Source organism: Lepisma saccharinum, chromosome 2 (assembly GCF_977018435.1).
Source record: "Lepisma saccharinum chromosome 2, izLepSacc3.1, whole genome shotgun sequence".
Classification (NCBI taxonomy): Eukaryota; Metazoa; Arthropoda; class Insecta; order Zygentoma; family Lepismatidae; genus Lepisma; species Lepisma saccharinum.
This window is the reverse complement of record NC_139230.1, coordinates 171,053,367-171,073,458: the sequence shown is the minus strand read 5'-3', so window position 1 is coordinate 171,073,458 and position 20,092 is coordinate 171,053,367. Positions and strand designations below refer to the sequence as shown.

At 40.9% G+C, this 20,092-nt stretch overlaps 1 protein-coding gene across 1 annotated transcript in view; it reads left to right on the top strand.

Annotated features, from left to right (window-relative positions):
• The window catches only part of LOC145984190 (patched domain-containing protein 3-like), a 178,284-nt gene that overhangs the window by 17,318 nt on the left and 140,874 nt on the right, over nt 1-20,092 (top strand). The window contains exon 2 of the mRNA XM_083117706.1: nt 9,348-9,594. Within this exon, the coding sequence (XP_082973832.1) occupies nt 9,348-9,594 (247 nt within the window). The remainder of the gene's footprint in view (nt 1-9,347; nt 9,595-20,092) is intronic.

Sequence of the window (20,092 nt, the reverse complement as noted above, 5' to 3'; positions counted from 1 at the left end):
AGGTTAGGTTAAAAAATGTCAGGCCTACGCAAAACTAAGTGAAAATGTAGCACCGTGCATTCCCTCCCCTCCACACTTCCTGTTGAGGTTGTATCCACTCCGAAATGAAATACCCGGGCGCGGCTACCGCCCAATTCCTATAATATTACATAGCGAACACGTGTTGATATAGTGAGTGACTGGATTGTTTCCTTTTCCGGTCTTATCAAAGGCATGACTCGCTGCAACTCCGCACCAAGCAATGGACAGAGGCGCCTCCCTGTTCGCGGTCTGTCATTGGGGGGGGGGGGGGATCAGCAGCTGCACTAGCGGCATTTTTCTAAAACTTGTATGTTATTTGCGTCCATACAATGTCATCTTTCTGTTTCTAGCGGGTTTGGACGGATGTCCTCCCCCCCCTTATCTTCAGCTGTCGTCAATCATGTCCACTGGAGATTCATTCTTAGTTTTCTAGACGTCATCAAGAGAGGATTTTTTTCCTTTTGATTTGGTTTACTTTACTTAGCTTTTCCGCCACTCGCAACGATGAGGATGAAATTGATGAAGGGAGACTTACAAAGAAAACCCATTCCGGGATTCGAACCCGGGACCCATGGCGTCGGAGCGCGCTGTGCCAACCACATCAAGAGAGGAGCATACCACGGTGGTAGAGGGCGTGTAGTGCAGGACTCGCAAACAGACAGTCCCAGGTTCGATTCCTCATTTATGTGTGTCCCTGCATCAATTTAATCTAATCAATATTCATTCTCATCGTCGCGATAAGCATGAAGATACTGCAAGCGACGTGAAAACACGTGGATAGTCACGCTTGACCACGTACACACCGTCGTGTGTGCATTTAGTACATGCACGGTATTGATCGCACTCAAGGCTGTGGGTGGAGTTTTCCGAGATACTCTTGCTCGTATGGATGGATCGAGGCGAGATATGGCAGTGTCTTCGGTTTCATCTCCAGTTGTAAACATCCGTTCCGTTCTCGTTCCGCTACCGAGTCTCAAAGTATATAGTTGTAACCAACGTATGCAAAGTGTCACCGCACAAACTTTCTCAGCGGTCCTGGTTCTTAATAAACATTTCTATTTTGCTCTTTGGGCATCTCATTTCGACACTACGAGCCCTCTAAAGTGGGGTTTTATCCTTAACATATTTGCAGCCACGCAGCGCAGGTTCACAATTGCCACTTATGAATGAATTTCACCCTGGACTGAATTTTGGAGAAGAACGATGGTCTGGCGTCCTTATAACAACTCATCGCGATTAGCCAAAAGTGGCAGCGACATAAAATAAATCAAATCAATCAACCAATCAATGATGGTTCAAGCGGCTCCGGTGCCCACCCAGCGTCGTGTAAAGTGGGTACCTGGAGGATACTCTGGGGGGGTAAAGACGGCAAGGGGCGTCGTGCTGATCAAATCACCTCCACCTTTTGCCGTGATCAAGAAAGTGTGGGACCGTAATCCCAAACCCCCTATACGCCTTCATGGCGTGGTTCATGATACAGGGAGCACTTTCTTTTTTTCTACTTTACTGTAAAAAGCAGGTGTACTGTAGTCGCGGACACTTCTTGGTGGTTGGTTGATTGATTGAGTTTATTTTACTTCGCATCTTGTGCCACTTTTGGCTAATTTGCGAAGATGGGGAAGAGTGATGACATGATGAAATTGATGAATGGACACTCACAAACACCCATGCCAGGATTCGAACCCGTGACCCCTGGTGTTGTGGCGCGATGCGCTCACCACTCCGCCCCGGGGGCCGGCACTTCTGGGTTGTAACAAACCCACTGACTCTCAATGAAATCATTACAACCCAGAAGTGTCCGTGGCTGTACATATCCGCAGAAGAATCTACAAACTGAATTTAGTTTAGGAAAATCTTTCAATATCATGTCATAGTTTCGGTTGATTGATTTGGTATATTTTACGTCGCTCTTCTTCCACTTTTTGACTAATTTCGAAGATGAGTGATGATATGATGAAATTGATGAGGGGACACTCTCAAAGAACACCCATGCCCAGGCCGGAACTCGAACCCGGGACCCCTGGTGTTGTACTGTCCTGTGCTAACCATTCCGCCACGGAGGCCGGCATACCGTAGTCTCGGTCTCGTCTCGATTTTAGAGAGACTTGTCTCGTTCTCGGTACCATACTTGCGCGTCACAAGTGTGTGCTCAATCCCACGTGAAAGTGCCACAGGCTACCGCTCATCCAAGACTTTACTACCGCTATATTCTTCTCTAACTTGGCTCGATCTTCTCGTCTCGTGACTGAGAAAGCCTGTTTCCTCGCGCGGAGTTTTCAGTAACTGGTCAACGACATTCTTTCGTGTGGGGGTGACTTTCTTTTAGCTGCCGCATACTAGATTCATTGACACTTTGTCAGTTTTTTAGATGGCTCTGAGGTGGATGCTTAATTTAGACTTCAAGGAAAGTGAGATAGGTTCTTATGCATAAAATTGAGCCGCAGGGAAGATTATTTCTGTTGTTAGTTTCCTGTGAAATCAAATGGCGCAACTCCCACTGTAGTGCGGCAAAGCGGCGTGTGGAATTTCCATGCGCCGTTCGTGGCGCCCCTGAATTCGCACTCGTGCTACTCCTGCTGGAACAAGGATCTTCCAGACAGCCTAATGCCAGATACATCCTTGTAGATTTGCGGCCTAGTCTCATTGGAACTGTAGAACTAAGTTCGATTAACCTTAATACATAAAGTACATCGCTCGTTTAAAGAAAACATGGGGCACTATTATAGTTTTTCTGATGTGCAGAGCCTTTATGTTTTCTCCATTGTGCTGCTACGAACCTACAATTGCACGTCTTCCCAGAGTGTCCAATCAATTACTCATCCATTAATAGAAATATTGATTAGTCTTCACAACACCACTTCGTATCAAACATTGTCCTGAATAGGGTGAACAATAAGTTTCCCAAAATTGCTTTCCTTTCGAATAATGTCGTTAGTCGGAATTTTAATACATTAATCAATGTAGAAATCATCCCAGAGCAAGTACCAAGAACATTAATGTTAATAGCTTGTCATGTTAGCAGCAGAATACTAGTTTCGTCTAGCCTGCAAAGTGTTATGTTTAGGGGTAGAATTCTAGGAAAAAGCCAATAATCATGCCAAAGGTTATGTTCATTCTTGAAAACTCGCACAGTTTTTTGAAAGTAGATTTCTGACTGGTGCTATGTCCACTTCAACGTTATGATCCATAGGTTGCGAAGGCAACAATCTCTACGCGTCAATTCCGGCTAGTCACGCTGAGCGTATCAGTAACCAAGTCGTAGAAATTGACGCCCCTACGTAGTGATGCAAGCTCTGTTAGATTGGAATGGATTATCGTATCGTGTTAGAAAACCAAAATTCCTTTGTTAGAATCCTGGGAAGGGTTCCATGATCAATGCCATTTAATAATCATTCGTGCACATTTTCCTGATGAACCTTGGAAGAAATGCTACGTTAAATAACTAAAATGCATATCCTGTAGAATCTACAGTGTAGATTATAAGGAAGGAAATGTTCTCAGATGAATGCTCGAAAATTCTGCATTCGGTGGAATGTTGAATTGTATCTTTGATTATTAATACGTTAGGTGCCTCGGTAGCCTGGCTCGTTAAGCAGTGTTCTAAAATCCCGTTACAGTAGGTTACGGGTTCGAGTCATTACATGGGCATGAGTGTTTTCACGGGTTCGTTCCTCATTGTCACAATTATAAGGAAAGTTCCACTTGAAAATACAAGTACAGTTCAGACATCGGTAATTCTTCAGTTGAGTAGACATAGACTCTACAAATTGAAGTAATAAATATATTGAAATATATTTTATTAGCTCGTTCATTAATTTCTTGGATTACTTACTGCATTGTTGTCTCTACGATTATTACCGTAACTAATACGAATGTTTACATCTACAGTTGTATTTTGGTGGTGTCCTGCCTTGCTGTTGGATGTTTGCGTGAGGGGCGTGCGCAGGATATTTTCACGATTCGACGAAGACGAAATGTCTTTTTTCGTTTTTTGTTATTTAGCTTCCCTTTTCTGCCACTTTTGGCTAATCGCAACAATGGGGACGAGTGATGAAATTGATGAAAGAACACAAATGCCCAGGCCAGGATTCGAACCCGGGATCTCTGGTGTAGCGGGCTGTGTACTAACCACACCGCCACGATGATCGGCAGACGCAACGCCGTGTCTGACTTATGAATGGGTGTCAGTCCGTCTGGGGACTGTGACCCAAGATTGTCAAGTGATTCCTCTGTGTTAGGTTTGGAGGCAAGTCTTGTATGTGACGAGATGCATTGAGATTGTCGCGGTAATAGACTATCCTATTATCCCCCTCGTGGCGGGTGGTCGGAGGGTTATCCTATAGGGCAAAAGGTCGATTTGAAACGTTCCAAGAATCGTGCCTTTGCAGTTGAATTTTTAAAACATGGTAACCATATTTCCACGATGGGAATCCAGCAACTTTGTACTACGTACATTGTGCGGTTGTTAAAATATGTCTAGATTTTTCTTCGACAGCTTCATTAGGACATTTAGGTGATCATTTAAATTCCAGTATTTTCATGAACTAAAATTTTGTTCATTTCAAGTTTCCTTATATCTACGCTGCTTTACTGGATCTTGCATTGTATTTGTTTTCCTCGTTGGTACAGACTTGTAGCCCATCGTTGTTCAAATGCAGGATCTCCTATTTTAGTGAAAAGGAATTCAACTTTTGTGAGAGAAAAATATTCTGTTTCTGCAGTTTGATTGGCAAACATTGCACTGTAACCTCAGACTTCATTCTGCGTGCAAGTATACTGTCAGTCTATTTATTGATTGACCTGTTTCTAATTGTTTCTGAATATTTGTCGATGACTTACCGGATGTGTGCGTAAGCGGCAAGGTCGCGGTTTTATTTGCAACTCATTTCCTCTTTCGTGCCATTGCCATTCCCGCTTGTAAGTTTTCCCCTTTCTTTTGTGCATTGATATTGGAGAAATAGTCAAATAAGAGCACCATATAACAACATAATATTCGTATAGTGTGGTTACAAATAATACCAGTGTTCCACTATGGCAACGGATTTGAGTTTACTTAATTTGTATTACAAGAGTCAAAAATGAAAACCATAAGAGTCCAAGAAATATTGTAGGGCAGACTGTGTACAGCTCAAATTTACATAAGATATCAACTGTTATTTACAAAACTACCTCGAGGCTGCAAAACTAATCAAGTGAGCTTCAAAGCGCCACTTTAAAGATGGCGCCTTCTCTACACACTTGCGCCAGTGAAGAAGAGCGGTTTCTTGCCCTCTGTCAGCCTAAAACTCACAGAAATTTCTCGGCAAATTAAAATTAAATATCTGTGTGCATGCTTACTACACCAACAAGTTTACCAATGGAGGAGAAAGTTTGACAATGGCCTCAGTTCGCAGGCAAATGGGTGGAAAGGCCTTGGCAGTGGTTCATAAGTGACTGCACGTGGACCCCAAAAAGACTTATTCTTCTTCAGGTATACACAAGATTTGTGAGCACTAACTCGAAGTTGAAAATATATGTAGATCAGCAATAGGTCTGTGCTAAAATGCAGTAAACTTGTGCAACCCTACAGACAGGAATCTACTAGATAAGAAACAAAAGGAAATTAAGGTTTTCATTTCAGAGGACCAAATAAGAGATTGAGAACATGGTGGAGGACGTAGGAAGAAAACTACTGAAGATATTCCAAAAGATGCAAAAGATGACCGGGAATAGAAAAGGATGGAAACAGTGGATTGAAGTACCCTCGATTCGATGCTAACGACATTAGGGTTGGTAGACAAAACAATGATTTTATTAATATGCAATATAGCACTTCATCACCAACTGACAGTAACCAACTTTTCGACAGGTTCCTTTACCAGATGGAAAACATTATATTCTTACCATGAAAGCAGGAATATAATTATAATTGACAGTCAAACAGAAACGTAAATTATATCTACGTTGTCACGCACTCGAAAAGCTTGCGCCTTTACCTTTGATCCCCGATGAACGCCCCAAAATTTCTGTGTTAACAGGGTATCGTGAGGGATTAGCGAACTGCCTTGAAATATTGTAAGTGAGCTCTGACCTATACCCTGCCCCATCTATCTCTAGAGCAAGCGAACGAACACAATCTCTGTGCAAGTAGTGACGCAAGACGGCTCGACCAATGAACACGTGAGAGGGATCGGAATTGCGTGGAGGCGGTTTGCAGTTACTAGCCTTCGCAGCAGCGCGTACTGCTTCGCTCTGACCACTCGATCCCCCCTGACCCCTCTCCTCTGCCGCTGTGCGCGGCCTTGCTCCAGAGATATACGGGGCAGGGTATAGAAGACGTATAACAGCGGCGATGGAACTAGATGCGCTGATAACGGTATATAATGTTTGTCAGTCTTGTCCACATCGAATTTAGTTTCAGCTTTTAAAGAATTGGCAAGAAATGTAGTTAAAAGATGGATTGATTTGCTTTATTTTACTTCGCTTTTTGTGCCACTTTTACGTAATTTGCGACGATTGGGATGAGTGATGATATGATGAGATTGATGAATGGACACTCACAAACATCATGCCCAGGCCGGGATTGGAACCCGGGACCCGCGATGTGCTAACCACTCCGCCAAAGGGGGCGGCTAGGTTAAAAGAAGGGGAATGAATTTTCGCCTTCAAAAATTTGCTGTTTATATTTGTGACATTTATTCTCTTGAAGTCTCCGGAATTTAACTTGAATTTTGTATTGCCGCTGGAGTAGATACACCGCAAACGTTCACTTTCCTGTTCTTCGCAAACATTGAAATTCAGATTGAACATTGAACCTGATTTCATGAACAGTTACCCGAGAACATTAACCTGCCATTTTCATTGAAAAGTCACGAGTTCCAGTGTTGAATCTTTCGTAGACGTTGATACAGCTATCGTTTCTCTGTGACGTGTGAGACTGCGAGATAACGTGTTCCTTATTGTTTGTAAACATTGAGACGGAGGAGTATTTTGAACCTGTTGTCACGATGCTGTTGTCTGCGTCAAAGTCCTGCTTGCTTTGTTTCTTTCAAGACTCAATAGAGAGGGTGCCATGCAGATTACATTTGCTCAATAATAAATATGCATGTCTTTACATTGTTAAGTTTTCAGAACACTGGACGAATATATCTGTAACTGTTAACGATAGACGCCAGGGGTCCCGGATTCGAATCCCGGCCTGGGCATGGATGTTTGTGAGTGTCTATTCATCAATTTCATCATGTCATCACTCATCCCAATCTTCGCAAATTAGCCAAAAGTGGCACAAAACGCGAAGTAAAATAAAGCAAATCAATCAAAAATGTTAGCGATGCAAAACAGAACTTTACTCGTATATGGAACCCCAACTCATATTAGTTCGCCATTCACCAATCCACGCTGAAAGGATTATATAATTGTGAATTATGTCAAAGGTTATCAAAAGTTTTATTCCAGATTAAGGTTTTTCTGTGCTTTTTCTCAATCACTTCAGCCGAATGCTAGGATGGCACCTTGAACGTTGGCCACCCACACTTGATCCAGTATCCTTCTTTATTTAGTTCTGTCACTTTCACGTTGTAGTTAGCTTGACGTGGCTTACTAAGCGACCTTAAGCGAGGCAACAACAACAACAGCAGCAGCAATATCCGAAGTCGCCAGGTTCCAGTTCTGGACTGGGCGTGATGTTCTTTGTGAGTGTCCCTTCATAAATTTAATCTCAACATCACTCATTCCTATCGTTGCGATTATCCAAAAGTAGCAGAAAAAGGCGCTAAACAACAAAAATAAAACCCAATACAACAACAACAGTGCACACACTATCATTGGTTTATGTAAAATCGCCGACTTCTCAAAAATTGCCTCTTGCAAGACAACAACCAGGGCAAAATATTCAATACAAAACCAGTTCCTTTAATCTCACAATTAATGCACAAATTACGTGCTATTTCAAATGAGGTCACCAGCTTCCAAGTTCAAAACTTGAGAAAAAAAGGCCGTCAATTTTAAAAGCATCCCTAAAGATATAAAAATTCGCAGCTAGTTGTTTTACCCTTGCTAATTTTGTATGTCGTTGACAAGACTTCTTTTACTTAATTTTATTGCATCATGTAATGACTTCGTGAATTCAGTAAGGAGATGAAATGTATACCCGTCAAAAGAAAAACTTTGTGCCAATACGCAAATACCCAGATGAAGATGTAGAAATAGTTCTTGTAGGAAACGTTCGTTGCACTTGCAGATCAGGAAAGGAAGTGATGCTGCAAAATAGTTAGAAGGATTTGAATTCGAACGTGAAGGAAGGAAATGTGAAAGGAATTTTAGAGAATGTACTCTTGCGAAAAAATGAAAGGATGAAAGCCTTATTGACCTTTGAAGAATCGGGAACATGATCGTGTCGGACGCAAGGTTTAAAATCATAAATTACGTGACACATGAAAAGTACTAGAAGGTTCGTTCATGTACCCAACGAAGTAACTATCAGAGAGTATGCGGGATTTCTAGACATACGTAGCTTCCATGCGACTTTGGCAACAGGAATAGATATTAGAATAAAAATATGGAGAATAAATGGAATGTAAGTAAACTGTACATTTCAGAAAGAGAACGAAGAGAAATGTTAGACAATGAGAGAAGAAGTGCAGAGGAATACATGTGATGCAATAAAAGAAAGGCACAAACCGTGGATAACGGTAGATGCAATAGAGAAAATGAAGGAGTGTAACAGTATCGAGCTAAAAGGCTACCACGCTGAGTGATTGATTTGCTTTATTTTACTTCGCTTCTTGTGCCACTTTTGGCTAATTTGCGAAGATTGGGATGAGTGATGATATGATGAAATCGATGAATGGACACTCACAAACATTCATGCCCAGGTCGGGATTCAAACCTGAAGTCGTAGCGCGATGCGCTAACCACTCCGCCACGGTTGCCGGCTTCTACCACGCTGAGATATAATTACAAGTAAACGTGCAACGAGCAGAAAAGTCTCAATATTTGTTGACACCCCCTCTGAAATGTGCTCTAACTGCGAATATAAGCCGGAATTAAATTTTGTACTGGGAAGCCCACTTTATAATAGAAAATATTCCTGGTATAGTTGAATAGCAACAGCAAATGCCAACATTGTTGGGCACGAAGCATGTCGTATCGATACGCTGGATACATCATCATTCCATATTTTTTTTCTAGTTTCTGCTGTCTGAAATAAATATAATGTTCATATTCTAACAAGATAATTCTGAATCTGAGAACTTCCTTAAGATACATTTTTATTGATAGTGTCAATATGTACTTTAACAAACAATACAGTCGCTGTATTTCATGATTTTTTAAATGTATTATTTCAGATGGGGCTATTGGATCAGCTGTCGCCCTTGGAGCTTCATCTTGGGCTGCCTGCTATTGGTAATCATCTGTGCAGCCGGGCTGCTGCGATTTAGACAGGAGAAGCAACCTGTCAAACTCTGGATTCCCCAAGAATCTGATTTCGCAAAGGATACAGACTGGATTCTTACGAAATTTGGTGCTGGTTACCGCATTGAGGCCGTTCTCATTACAGCTGATGATGTCCTCCAACCTCAGATCTTCCAACAGGTAGGTGGAGACTTGTTGTTAATTGAGTCTGAATAAGTTTGTCAAGTACTTAGCAGATAATTCCGAAAACTAAAATTGCCAGGTTGTCAGTACATGTCCTATAATTATACGGGATGTACTAGTTCTGGAGGTTAAATGTGAATCCTGGGAACAAATAAATATACGGAGTGAAAGATGTATGCAGCTTATACTTCCTGCAGTGAAAGTCTGAAGAAGGGCATGCTTATTTGCGTTCTCAAGGTTATTAAGTTGTTTTTTTTTCCGAAAAGTTGCTCTCCTTCAAATTTTATGAAGGGTATGTATTTTTACACTCGCCAAAGAATATACCAGTAACTCACATACAGTAGTATATTCATAGGAGTTCGAAATCTCTTTGGGTTCATAAATAGCTCAATAAAATTGATAAGACCAACACGCCTAATCCACACCTGCCGCTCTTGGCTTCTTGCTAGACTACAGGCAAAACCACAAATGAATGAAAGCGGCATATAGAGGTTCTAGATGGGAGACCTAGCATAAATTCCAGAGAATGAATTGTGTGTAGTCAGTCCATTATTTTCGTCAAGTGAACATAATGGCATAGAAGTGTGGCAGTGAATGACCGGCACGAGCCTAAAATCATCTATCCTCGCTTAAATCTAGCAAGACAAGGGAAAACAAATTTCGTAAGGTTTTGAATTGGACATCCAAGGCACTTCTGCTCCTTTTTTTAATCCAACGAGTTAGATAAGTGATTAGAAATGTCTTCTGATACAGATTACAGAGATCGTTGAATGCTGATGGGCTTAAAAAAAATGTTCCCACTTTTGCCGTTCTATGTTACTATAAAACGAACATGCCTTAGTCATTTGCATCCACTGATTAAGAGTTTGTTAGTTGCATCAATAGTCGTTAGCGTTAAAGCAGCATGTTAATTTTTAAACTTGTTGATCATGGTACTTTCGTGCTCGGCTTTCGTGTGTAGCAATTTTTGAAATAATATGGCCGAAATGTTCACCATTGCCCATATATGTAATTTACAGTGTTACTATATGGGTCAGGATTGGATATGTATCTCCCAAGTGAAAAATGGATATTTATGGTGAAAATTACGAGGAAGGAGATAAGGTTGTCACATAAGTTGCGGAAGTTCAAGTCAGGGTTGTTGAAAAGCTTGGAGAAACTGGAAGAAGAATGCATTGTACAGTCACCAGCAATAAAAATGGATAATAAACCTTTTCCTGCTCCCACAAAAATAGGCAATAATTAGGCTGGAGAGTTCAATGAACTAACCGATCTTTAACTACGCACTGGTAATGATCAGGCTGGAAAGTTCATACGAACTAACCGATCAGATGGAAAAGTAGAGCAATGAAAATGGGACATCTCGTCCTGAAATATTCGCTTTCCTGCGAGGCGTTATGTGTGTTGCCTAACTCTACGGCGGTGGTAGAAGTTGCCATTGAAAACTTGCTATTAAAATCCGATTATCTCTGTACTGTACAATCACGGACACTTCAAGGTTGCGCCGGACCCCGTGGCTGAGTGGTTAGCACATCGCGCTGCGACGCCAGGGGTCCCGGGTTCGAATCCCGCTCGGGCATGGTTGTTTGTAAATGTCCATTCATCAATTTCATAATTTCATCACTCATCCAAATCTTCGCAAATTAGCCAAGAGGCACAAACCGCAAAGTAAAATAAAACAAATCAATCAGTCAACTTCAAGGTTGAACTTTCCATTTTTTAAGATCGTGCATACTACAGGTTTACACTTTGCTATTTGGCTGAGGATGTTTCTTGTTCAAATTTAATTCCACTTCTTGTTTTCCGCTTGGAGTTTTTAACGCCTCGCGTCTCGTGTCTATTCGCTAAATTAACATCGGTTTTGTTATGCACGCTTCACTGCCTGTTTATCGATCAGTTTCAAACCTCCGTGCATTACTAGTTTGGTTTCAATTTCGTTAGATGTAGTAATAACTCTTAAGGTCCTTTGTGGCTCCACTTGGACGCTCGGAAAACGCGGTACTCATTGGAACTAACTAGTCAGAGGTCCCATGAGAAGAGCTTTAAGTATGGGGGAAGTAAACCTACGATACGTTGATTTATTATTGATGTTGATTTTAATGTTTCAAGTCCACTTTATGCTCAGTAAGGCTAATCGGGACTGGACCTACAGTTCAAAGTGGAATCCGAACCCCTATGTTCCTCCACCGGCTATCGAACCCGGGTCACCTTGATTACAAGGCGACGACGCTACCCTGCGCCATCGGGGAGGCCCACCAACTATACGTAAAACAGTGGGAAAAGGAATAAGGTATTCAAAAGGAAATGGTGGAAATTGAATCGCCAAGAGGTTTTCTTGCGTTGTTTTTTGCTCATCATTCATTTACTTCCAGTGTTCCTCTCTGCGTTTTACAACACAAAATGTGGTTGGTAGTATGTCATTTCTTCGCAGAATATGTATTCCTTCTATACACCAGCACGCGTAGTTTCAGGACAGGAGGCAACGTCACACATGCGATTAAATGTTATGTTGGGTTGCAAAACGGCCTCTTTCTGAACGTTCGTAGCGCTGAAAAAGATGAACCAACGACAAGAATGGTACTAAGACCAGTGGTTTGTTTTAAAATTCTCTATACGTGTCAGTAGTCTGCAGGCACCATTTACATATACGATTCGATGCTCCGGACTGAAATTATCCCATAACTTAACTGATTTGAATTCTGTAATTAATGGTACGGTGGGGTACATAAAGTATTGCCAAGCAAATAGTCAATCACCATGTTTATTATCTTTGTTTTTTGTACTTGAAAACACGTAATGAAAATAACCATGGGAAATTTGCCCAGCAATACTTGTGGATCCCACTGTACCTTTTAAGAGTACTAAAGGCCATTCTCTTCAATTTTCTTGAACCTTTACTTCCCCTATAGTTAAGCTCCCTACGGTGAACCTAATGGTTTTACAACATGCTACTGTAAACAAAGAAATAATTGTGCATCTTTCTTGTCCCGCATAGTACTGATCGGTAGAACGTTTCAACGATAGAATTTTGGAGGTCAAATTCGTGAAACTTTTCTTTTCATAATTTCTTCTCCAGTTCGTATTCGCGTGCTCGAATGGCCAGCGAAAGAAACGAAAGTTAATTATTGTATTTACTGGAAATCGTGACGTACAACTCGGAGGTACTTTCAAAACCTTGCCCAATTTTTGATTCAGGTTATGCTTGTAGTAAACATACAAGATACGTGTATTTCGTAAAGGGTCGAATGAATACTCGCAGGTCTGATTGACACCACACGGGAAACCTGGTTTAATTTGCCGGGATGAGGAATGCTAGGCAGGAAATTTTACTTGTCCACCCGAGCTTCCGCAGCCTCTCATCAAAGGTTACCTGGTGGGCAACCTTGGTAAGGTGAGGGAGTAGTAGGTTTGTAAAGAATTCCAGAGCATGATGTTGATCACATCACCTCCATTATGATTCATAATGTGTTGAGCCCTACATCCATTCACCTGTATGTCTACATGGCACAGTGCAAAGCACAAGGGACAACTTTACTGTTTATTTTACAAACAAGGAATTTCAATGTTTCCGAAACAATTTACTTTGATTATACTGTATTTTTAACAGTCTTACATGAATGTTCAATAGTTCAATGTATAAGGCTTCTGTTATTGCTGGTCAGGATGAAACACTGGATTCGCACTGCAGATGGCCCCGGGTTTATATCTCTGACCTACAAACCAACAAAGAAAAGAATCCGGTTTTATCTTTACCTACTTATGGCACTTTAATGGTCCAATACTATCAAAATTTTCCTGTTACCAGTTAAATCTTCTAATGAACAAGCTGGTAAAATATCCACCTTAATGTATAATTTTTTTTACGCAAATACCAAACAGTAATTCTACATTAATTTCTTGAATTGAAGCAGAAACTCACAGGTGAAAGATCCAAATCGCTGAAAAAATGCAGGGGATCGCGTCATGGTAACTTAATGTAATAATAATAATAAAAAAAGGTCAATGAACAAGCCGAAGATATAAAACTGTGACAGATGAAATTGTTAGGAAAAAGTGACCAATACATACAGGAAATGAGTTATAAAAAGTGAAAGCCAGTATGTAATCAGTACTTTCCTTCAATTAACACATGCTACAGTTTCTTAAGCTACTTGAATCCTTTTGTTAGTTTTTTGGTTTTATGGCGTATGTGTGTATACAAGTATAAATATAATACAGTATAGTTTTTACATTACATCCCTACCCCTCGCATCACACACATGCATTCATTCATTCACATAGTATATTGTATGTGTATATTTACACATGTACACACACTATAATGTGTGTATGTCTATTATGGGGTTTATTATCAAATACAGCCTGTATTTTTCGCAGCATCCTATCATGATACTTACATTGCAATGACTCTGTATGCTACTATACGAATATTACAATATATTCGCATGCTTAGCTAAAAACAATAAAAATAATGTTGGTACGGACCAGAAAATAGCAACGATGAGTAAGATTGGTGAACTGCGGAAATAGACGAACAAGTGCAGTGAAACCCCCTATGTCTTACCGAACATGTTAACCTAGGTCTCTTGTCTTCGTAGAACATGTTACATACATGGAACAGGAAACTAGCGGATGACATCTTCCGGAAATTGCGTTAAAACCACACAGCAACCCCCACTTCCTTTTGGATCATTTATTTCGTTCTTCGGGAAACAAGAAGTCGTGGAAGGATAAAGCTTAAGGCATCTTGAGAGGCGTACAATGCATGGCAATTATGGATTGCAGCACACACTAATAGAGGCTCTTGGTTTTATGTGAGCACTTTCGGCCACTGCCACTGTTTGATTCTGAACAAAGGTGGTTGAACGGGCATTCGCTTTATACTTGTTTATGATTTTGCCTTTGCCTTTTAATGAGGCATAAACACTGCAAATCTACAATTAATGATGTGCCGTACACCAACAGCTGGGATCATCATTTTATGATACGATAAAACCGGGCTATTTTTATTTGAAGTGGCTTCAAGGCATCTATTTTTGGATCCCGCCTACATGGAAATCACGACAATACCAGATCTTAAGAATACTTAGGCCTAACGCCAGCATTTTTAACGGTTGATTATCTGGCGCATGTAAGGAGAAGTAAATCCCTAAGTGGAATTGAAGCGAATGATATAACGCCATCTCATTGTTCTAGCGGTTAATGTAGCACCCAAGGAAATCATGGCTTAATTGGGAATTAAAATTATGGGTACATCGGCACTTGGGCTATTTGAATCCGTAACTTTATACGGGGACAGGCCATTATCAAAACTGAAACAAAGAACCGAGTTAGTGATTTAAAAGGAAGTGTCTAAATGAAATGAATTCTGAGAAGATGACATGTGTCTGAGGACAAACATCTCCATACTTACACTGTTGTAAGTTACTGTAAAATTTACAATATTCTACTCTTAAAATTTAAGTCTGCCTGTTTACAAAAAAGGAGATGCAATCGTTTTTTCGTCAACGTATGTTCATGTGATGTGACTAGAATGAGTAGTAAACCGGTTGCAATATTGAAATAACACACACCCTCATCCTTCCCGACATGCAATTTTTATTTTGGCATTTCGAATCTGTGACGCGGTAATATTTTGTCTAGCAGTGAACAGTCTGTGGATGCTGTCAGAATGAGCCCTTTAGCTCATGTCTCTTTTCTACTGCTCAAAATTCATTGTGACGATGTGAATGCAGAACGATCTGATGACGTAGACAGTGTAGTATTTAAGAAATTTCCAGTGGGGGAAAATTCTACTGACTGCCTAGGGACAGCATGAGATAATGACTTTATGCCAGATAACATTTTCCCCCATGGATAAAATTTATGAAGCAGAGGGGGGCAAATCCCCCTCATCCCCCCTACAAATACCACCCTGGACATAGATAACAAACACACAACACACATCTAATTCGAACCATGTACCGTTACTTTCTGAGCGCCTCTCGTGCACTTCCGATGATGGATCGATTTTCTTAATGATAGTACTAAAAGAATAGAAATATGTAATCCAAAGAAAGTGAGTGTAATTCAGCGTCAATGTTGTATGATTTGTATTTGCTAATTGGTTGTCTTGTTTAATTTAAAAGTAATATATATTTTTCGCTTGCGAAGGTCCTCTCACGTCGCACTTGTCACCAACGACGTGAGAACACTGGTGCAACTTATACCTTAGCAGTTCAGTAGAAACACGATTGATATCTCAGGGTTACAGGTAGATATACTTGGTTCATTCCCTTTTTCTCCTTCTGTGAAGTCCGTTGAGGTCCACGTGTTCACCCGGGATTTCGGTAGTCCAACTTGTATTATAACTTTTAAATGAAAACCGGGATATATTCTGACTATATTTCATTAGAATGACGCACGCGCGTATATCACTTCAGACAAAATAAAATATAACACAGTTTCGACCGGCTACACAGAGAGATGCGTAAGCCTAATTTTCGGATAGGCGAATACAATACACCACTTTACTCCCGATCGTCTTACCGAAAACTCTCAACCGCTTTGTCAGGAAGCCGTTACTTCTCTTCATTGACTCAGTGGTACCAGCTCATATAATTTTTAAATACTCGAAAGGTGATAAAAATGATTTATATATTTGAACAGTAACATATTTAAACATACATTCATCTGACACAGTGAATTTTGATAATTGATGGCAACAATGCGAACGGCAACGCATAATCTTTTCACTCCACAAAAATTTAAACAAATAAACAATGGTTTTCGAAACAACGAGAGGAAAGAAAGGCGTCTGCCAAAAACAAATAACTAAGAATAAATATTATGAATTTCACTTAAAAAGGAATAACGTCAGTCTCACTACACTGATTGAAATAAAATGACGCCATTCTTAACAACGTTTAAAGGCGAATCAAAATATTGGTGTTGTATATTATAAAAATGACTTAAACTTTCCGTTATTTATACATCTAGAAATATCGGTATATAAAGTTAACGATGATAAAGGCGGCCATAAAGTTCATCATATAACCCATCCATGTCGTGGCAGTAAAGGGAGCTAATTAACAAAAATCAAATCAAATAGACATCCAGGCGGCTTTCTGGAAAGTTGTTAGTTTCCAACTTGCGAAGAGAGAGACACCAAGAAGGAAGTAGGGGGCAGAGATGAAGAAGAAGCGTTAGGGAAGTTCCAATAACTCTTGACAGTTAGTTTGCCTCAGGAGACGTTTTGACCTTAACCGTGCACAGTACTTGATGCAGCCTTCAACGCAACGCCACAAGACAGCTAAGAGAACAATGTTTTTTCTTATTCCATGTACGTGAAGTGGATGCGTCAAAGCAAGATTGACAAACTGAAAGTCCTTGAATAATATATATATATAGTATAATTTTCAGCATTAGAGATATGTATCTCACATGTTCTACAGTTTTCCTCATGTTTTTACGTCCGTGTATTCTAAACAAAAGCTGAATACGTAAAGTAATTGTTTCTACACTTTATACACTGTAGACAAAAACGTCTTTCGCCTTGGAAAAAGCTAATGATCCTTTGTCTTCATGAAGTGTGTATTCCCAACACCAGAGCGGAGGGATTAAGATCAGCATAAGTTTGTGATGTTTTTGAAGTTCGCACCATTTTGAGCGGAGTGGTTGGCACAGCACACTATGGCGCCAGATGTTCAGAGTTCGAATCCCGGCCTCAGTGTTCTTTGAGTTCCCGTATCAATTTAATCATATCATCTCTCATAGTCATCGTAGCTATTAGCCAACGTGGCAGAAAAGCGACTGTAAATAATAAAACTCAAATCAAATCGCGCCATTTTGACTCCCTCTCTACGGGCGTGAGTGTGTTTGTGGGAGGAGGGGTGGGGGCGGAGAATAAGTATTGCCAAGCAAATTGTCCATTACCGTGTTTGTTCTTTGTTTTAAGCAATGAGAGCTTCGGGTCTCCCCGATGGCTTTGTGGTAACTTCGTCGCCTTCTAATCAAGAGGTCCCGGGTTCGATAGCCGGTGGAGGCACATGACACAGTGGTTCGGATACCACTTTAAACTGTAGGTCTAGTCTAGATTAGCTTATCTGTGCATCAAGTGGACTTAAAACGAAAACTCAATCAATGAGAGCTTCAGTTATTGAAACAAAATACCAAACAAGCTACTAACAACCTCCGCACAAGCATATATACTCCGTCCCAGCTAACTGTGAAGCAGGCAAACGAGAACAAGTCTCTGCGCAAGTAGTGACGTGAGACGGCTCCACCAATGAAGATGGGAGAGGAACGGAATTGCGTGGAGTGGAGGAAAGCGACTGAAGTTACCAGCCTTCCCTCGGCGTCTACTTCTTCGCACTGGCCAATGCATTTCCCTCGCTTCTCTGACGCTTGGCGCGTTCTTGCTCCACAGTTAGCTGGGGCACGGTATAGTAAGTACTAGGGCAGCATCGACTAGAACAAGTCCGTAATAACACTAGTTCTAGAGCATAGTTCCCATTTGTAATATTTTTATGTATTTTTTTCATATTTAGCGTCATCTTTCTGTGACGTTTGACTAAACCCAACGATTAGGACACCCACAAAGAACCATCCACGCCAGGTTTCAAACTTATAACCGGCCAGACTACAGGATAGTTTCGTCAACCATAAGATGACCTTACAAAGACCTTGTCGTGATCGTACTCTGGTGTCTGTTGTTAATATTCCATCCCGTCAGACTCATTCTGGGGCTTGATTGCCAGAATTGAGGCAAGGACGCGTGAGCACCACAAGCAAGTTTGAGATGAAGCAAAAAACATGGCGAATATCCCACAGCCAGCATTGCCTTTGCCTGGTGCAAGTCTACAGTGTGACGTCAGACTTGATCCAGGTAAGTCTGAAGCAGTGGGACTTAGTCTGGAGGAGACCTGGCGATTAGGCTGACCAGTTCCACACATGCCAATTACTAGAGGTTCAAAAATGATCACAATCCTAACCTTCCGATTAAGCCAACCTCCGAGGCGGAGTGGTTATCACACCACGCTTCGACACCAGGGGTCCCGGGTTCGAATTCCGGCATGGGTGTTCTTTGTAAGTGTCCATCAATTTCATAATCACTCATATTCATCGTCACTATTAGCCAAAAGTGGCAGAAAAGCGACTTAAAGGGTTTATAATTAATCCTTCCCTTTCTAATTTTCACAACCCCCCCCAAATAATATTCCTAATCTGTATTGATTGGTAATACTGTTCGGTTATTTACATCTAAATGTCTGAATGAATTTGTACCTAATGCATTCAATCGATCAATGAAAACTTTACTCTGTCCCGGTCATCTCTGGAGCAAGCGAACGAAAACAAGTCTGTGAGCAAGAAGTAGCGACGCGAGACTGCTCCACCAATGAACACGTGAGAAGGAATGTGATTGCGTGGAGGGGGAAAGCGACTGCTGTTAACAGCCTTCTCAGAAGCGTGTACTGCTTCGCTATGCCCAGTCGATTCTCTGCCGCTATGCGCGACCTTGCTCCAGAGATGATCTGGACAGAGTATAAACTTCCGATTAGCAAGATTGATAACTATTCATGAATTCATTGCAAAAAACGTAAGCGTAAGTAAGCGGAATGATTATTTACTGGTAACAGGTTTCCAGGAAAGTTCACCGAATTTTACCAACTTTAGCGTTACCACCATTCACTATTTGTCACTAGACTTGTAACATTTCACAAACAGCATACGTTTTTGACTTAAGACTTGGCAGGTCAACCAACAAACCAAAGAAAAAGCCAACGAATGCTTCGAACAGCAAGAAACTTGAATTGTGGGAGAAAAGAAACCAGAAACTTGGTTATGTAAACGCAGTTTCCAGCAAAGAAAAGGGAACGTGACCATTCGCTAAATCATAAAGGGATGGAAGAAAACGTTTGCAGTGGTGAATCCATTCAATCCCGAGCCGCGTTCCAGATTCCACCAGAGAAACTGAAGACGAAGCCAGTCGTTAGCATAATTGTACAAAATTGTCCAAAGATTTTCCAACACGAAATGCCCTTTCTTCGGCAATGTTAATGAAAGGATTGTCCGACTGCAGTGGCCGTTCCTCACATCTACGTCTGATGTCTGACTGAAAAGTAGCACAGGAGTTTCTTACCACAGAACACAATACAGTACAAGCTTAATCATCAGGCCCTGGTAAGGGTACATGTGTTTCATGAAGAGAATGAGTGGTACTCGGAAGTGAAAACATGTCTTCCTTTCGTTATGAAAAAAATGAAGAAAATATCAACAACAAAACTGCTTTACCTGCTTTCCAACCCGTGAGAAACATAATGGCTTTGCGAAAGAAAACCTCGTTTGGTTTTTGTGTACCTCAGAAATGAAAGCTTTGGAGAAAATTACTTTATCGGTTCTACGTTTGTTAGGTAACTCATGGTTTTATACCCGTTGCAACGTTCGTCGAATTCACGTACTGTATTTGCAAAAATTCAAGTCACCTATAACAATTTTGATTACCTAATCTACTGAA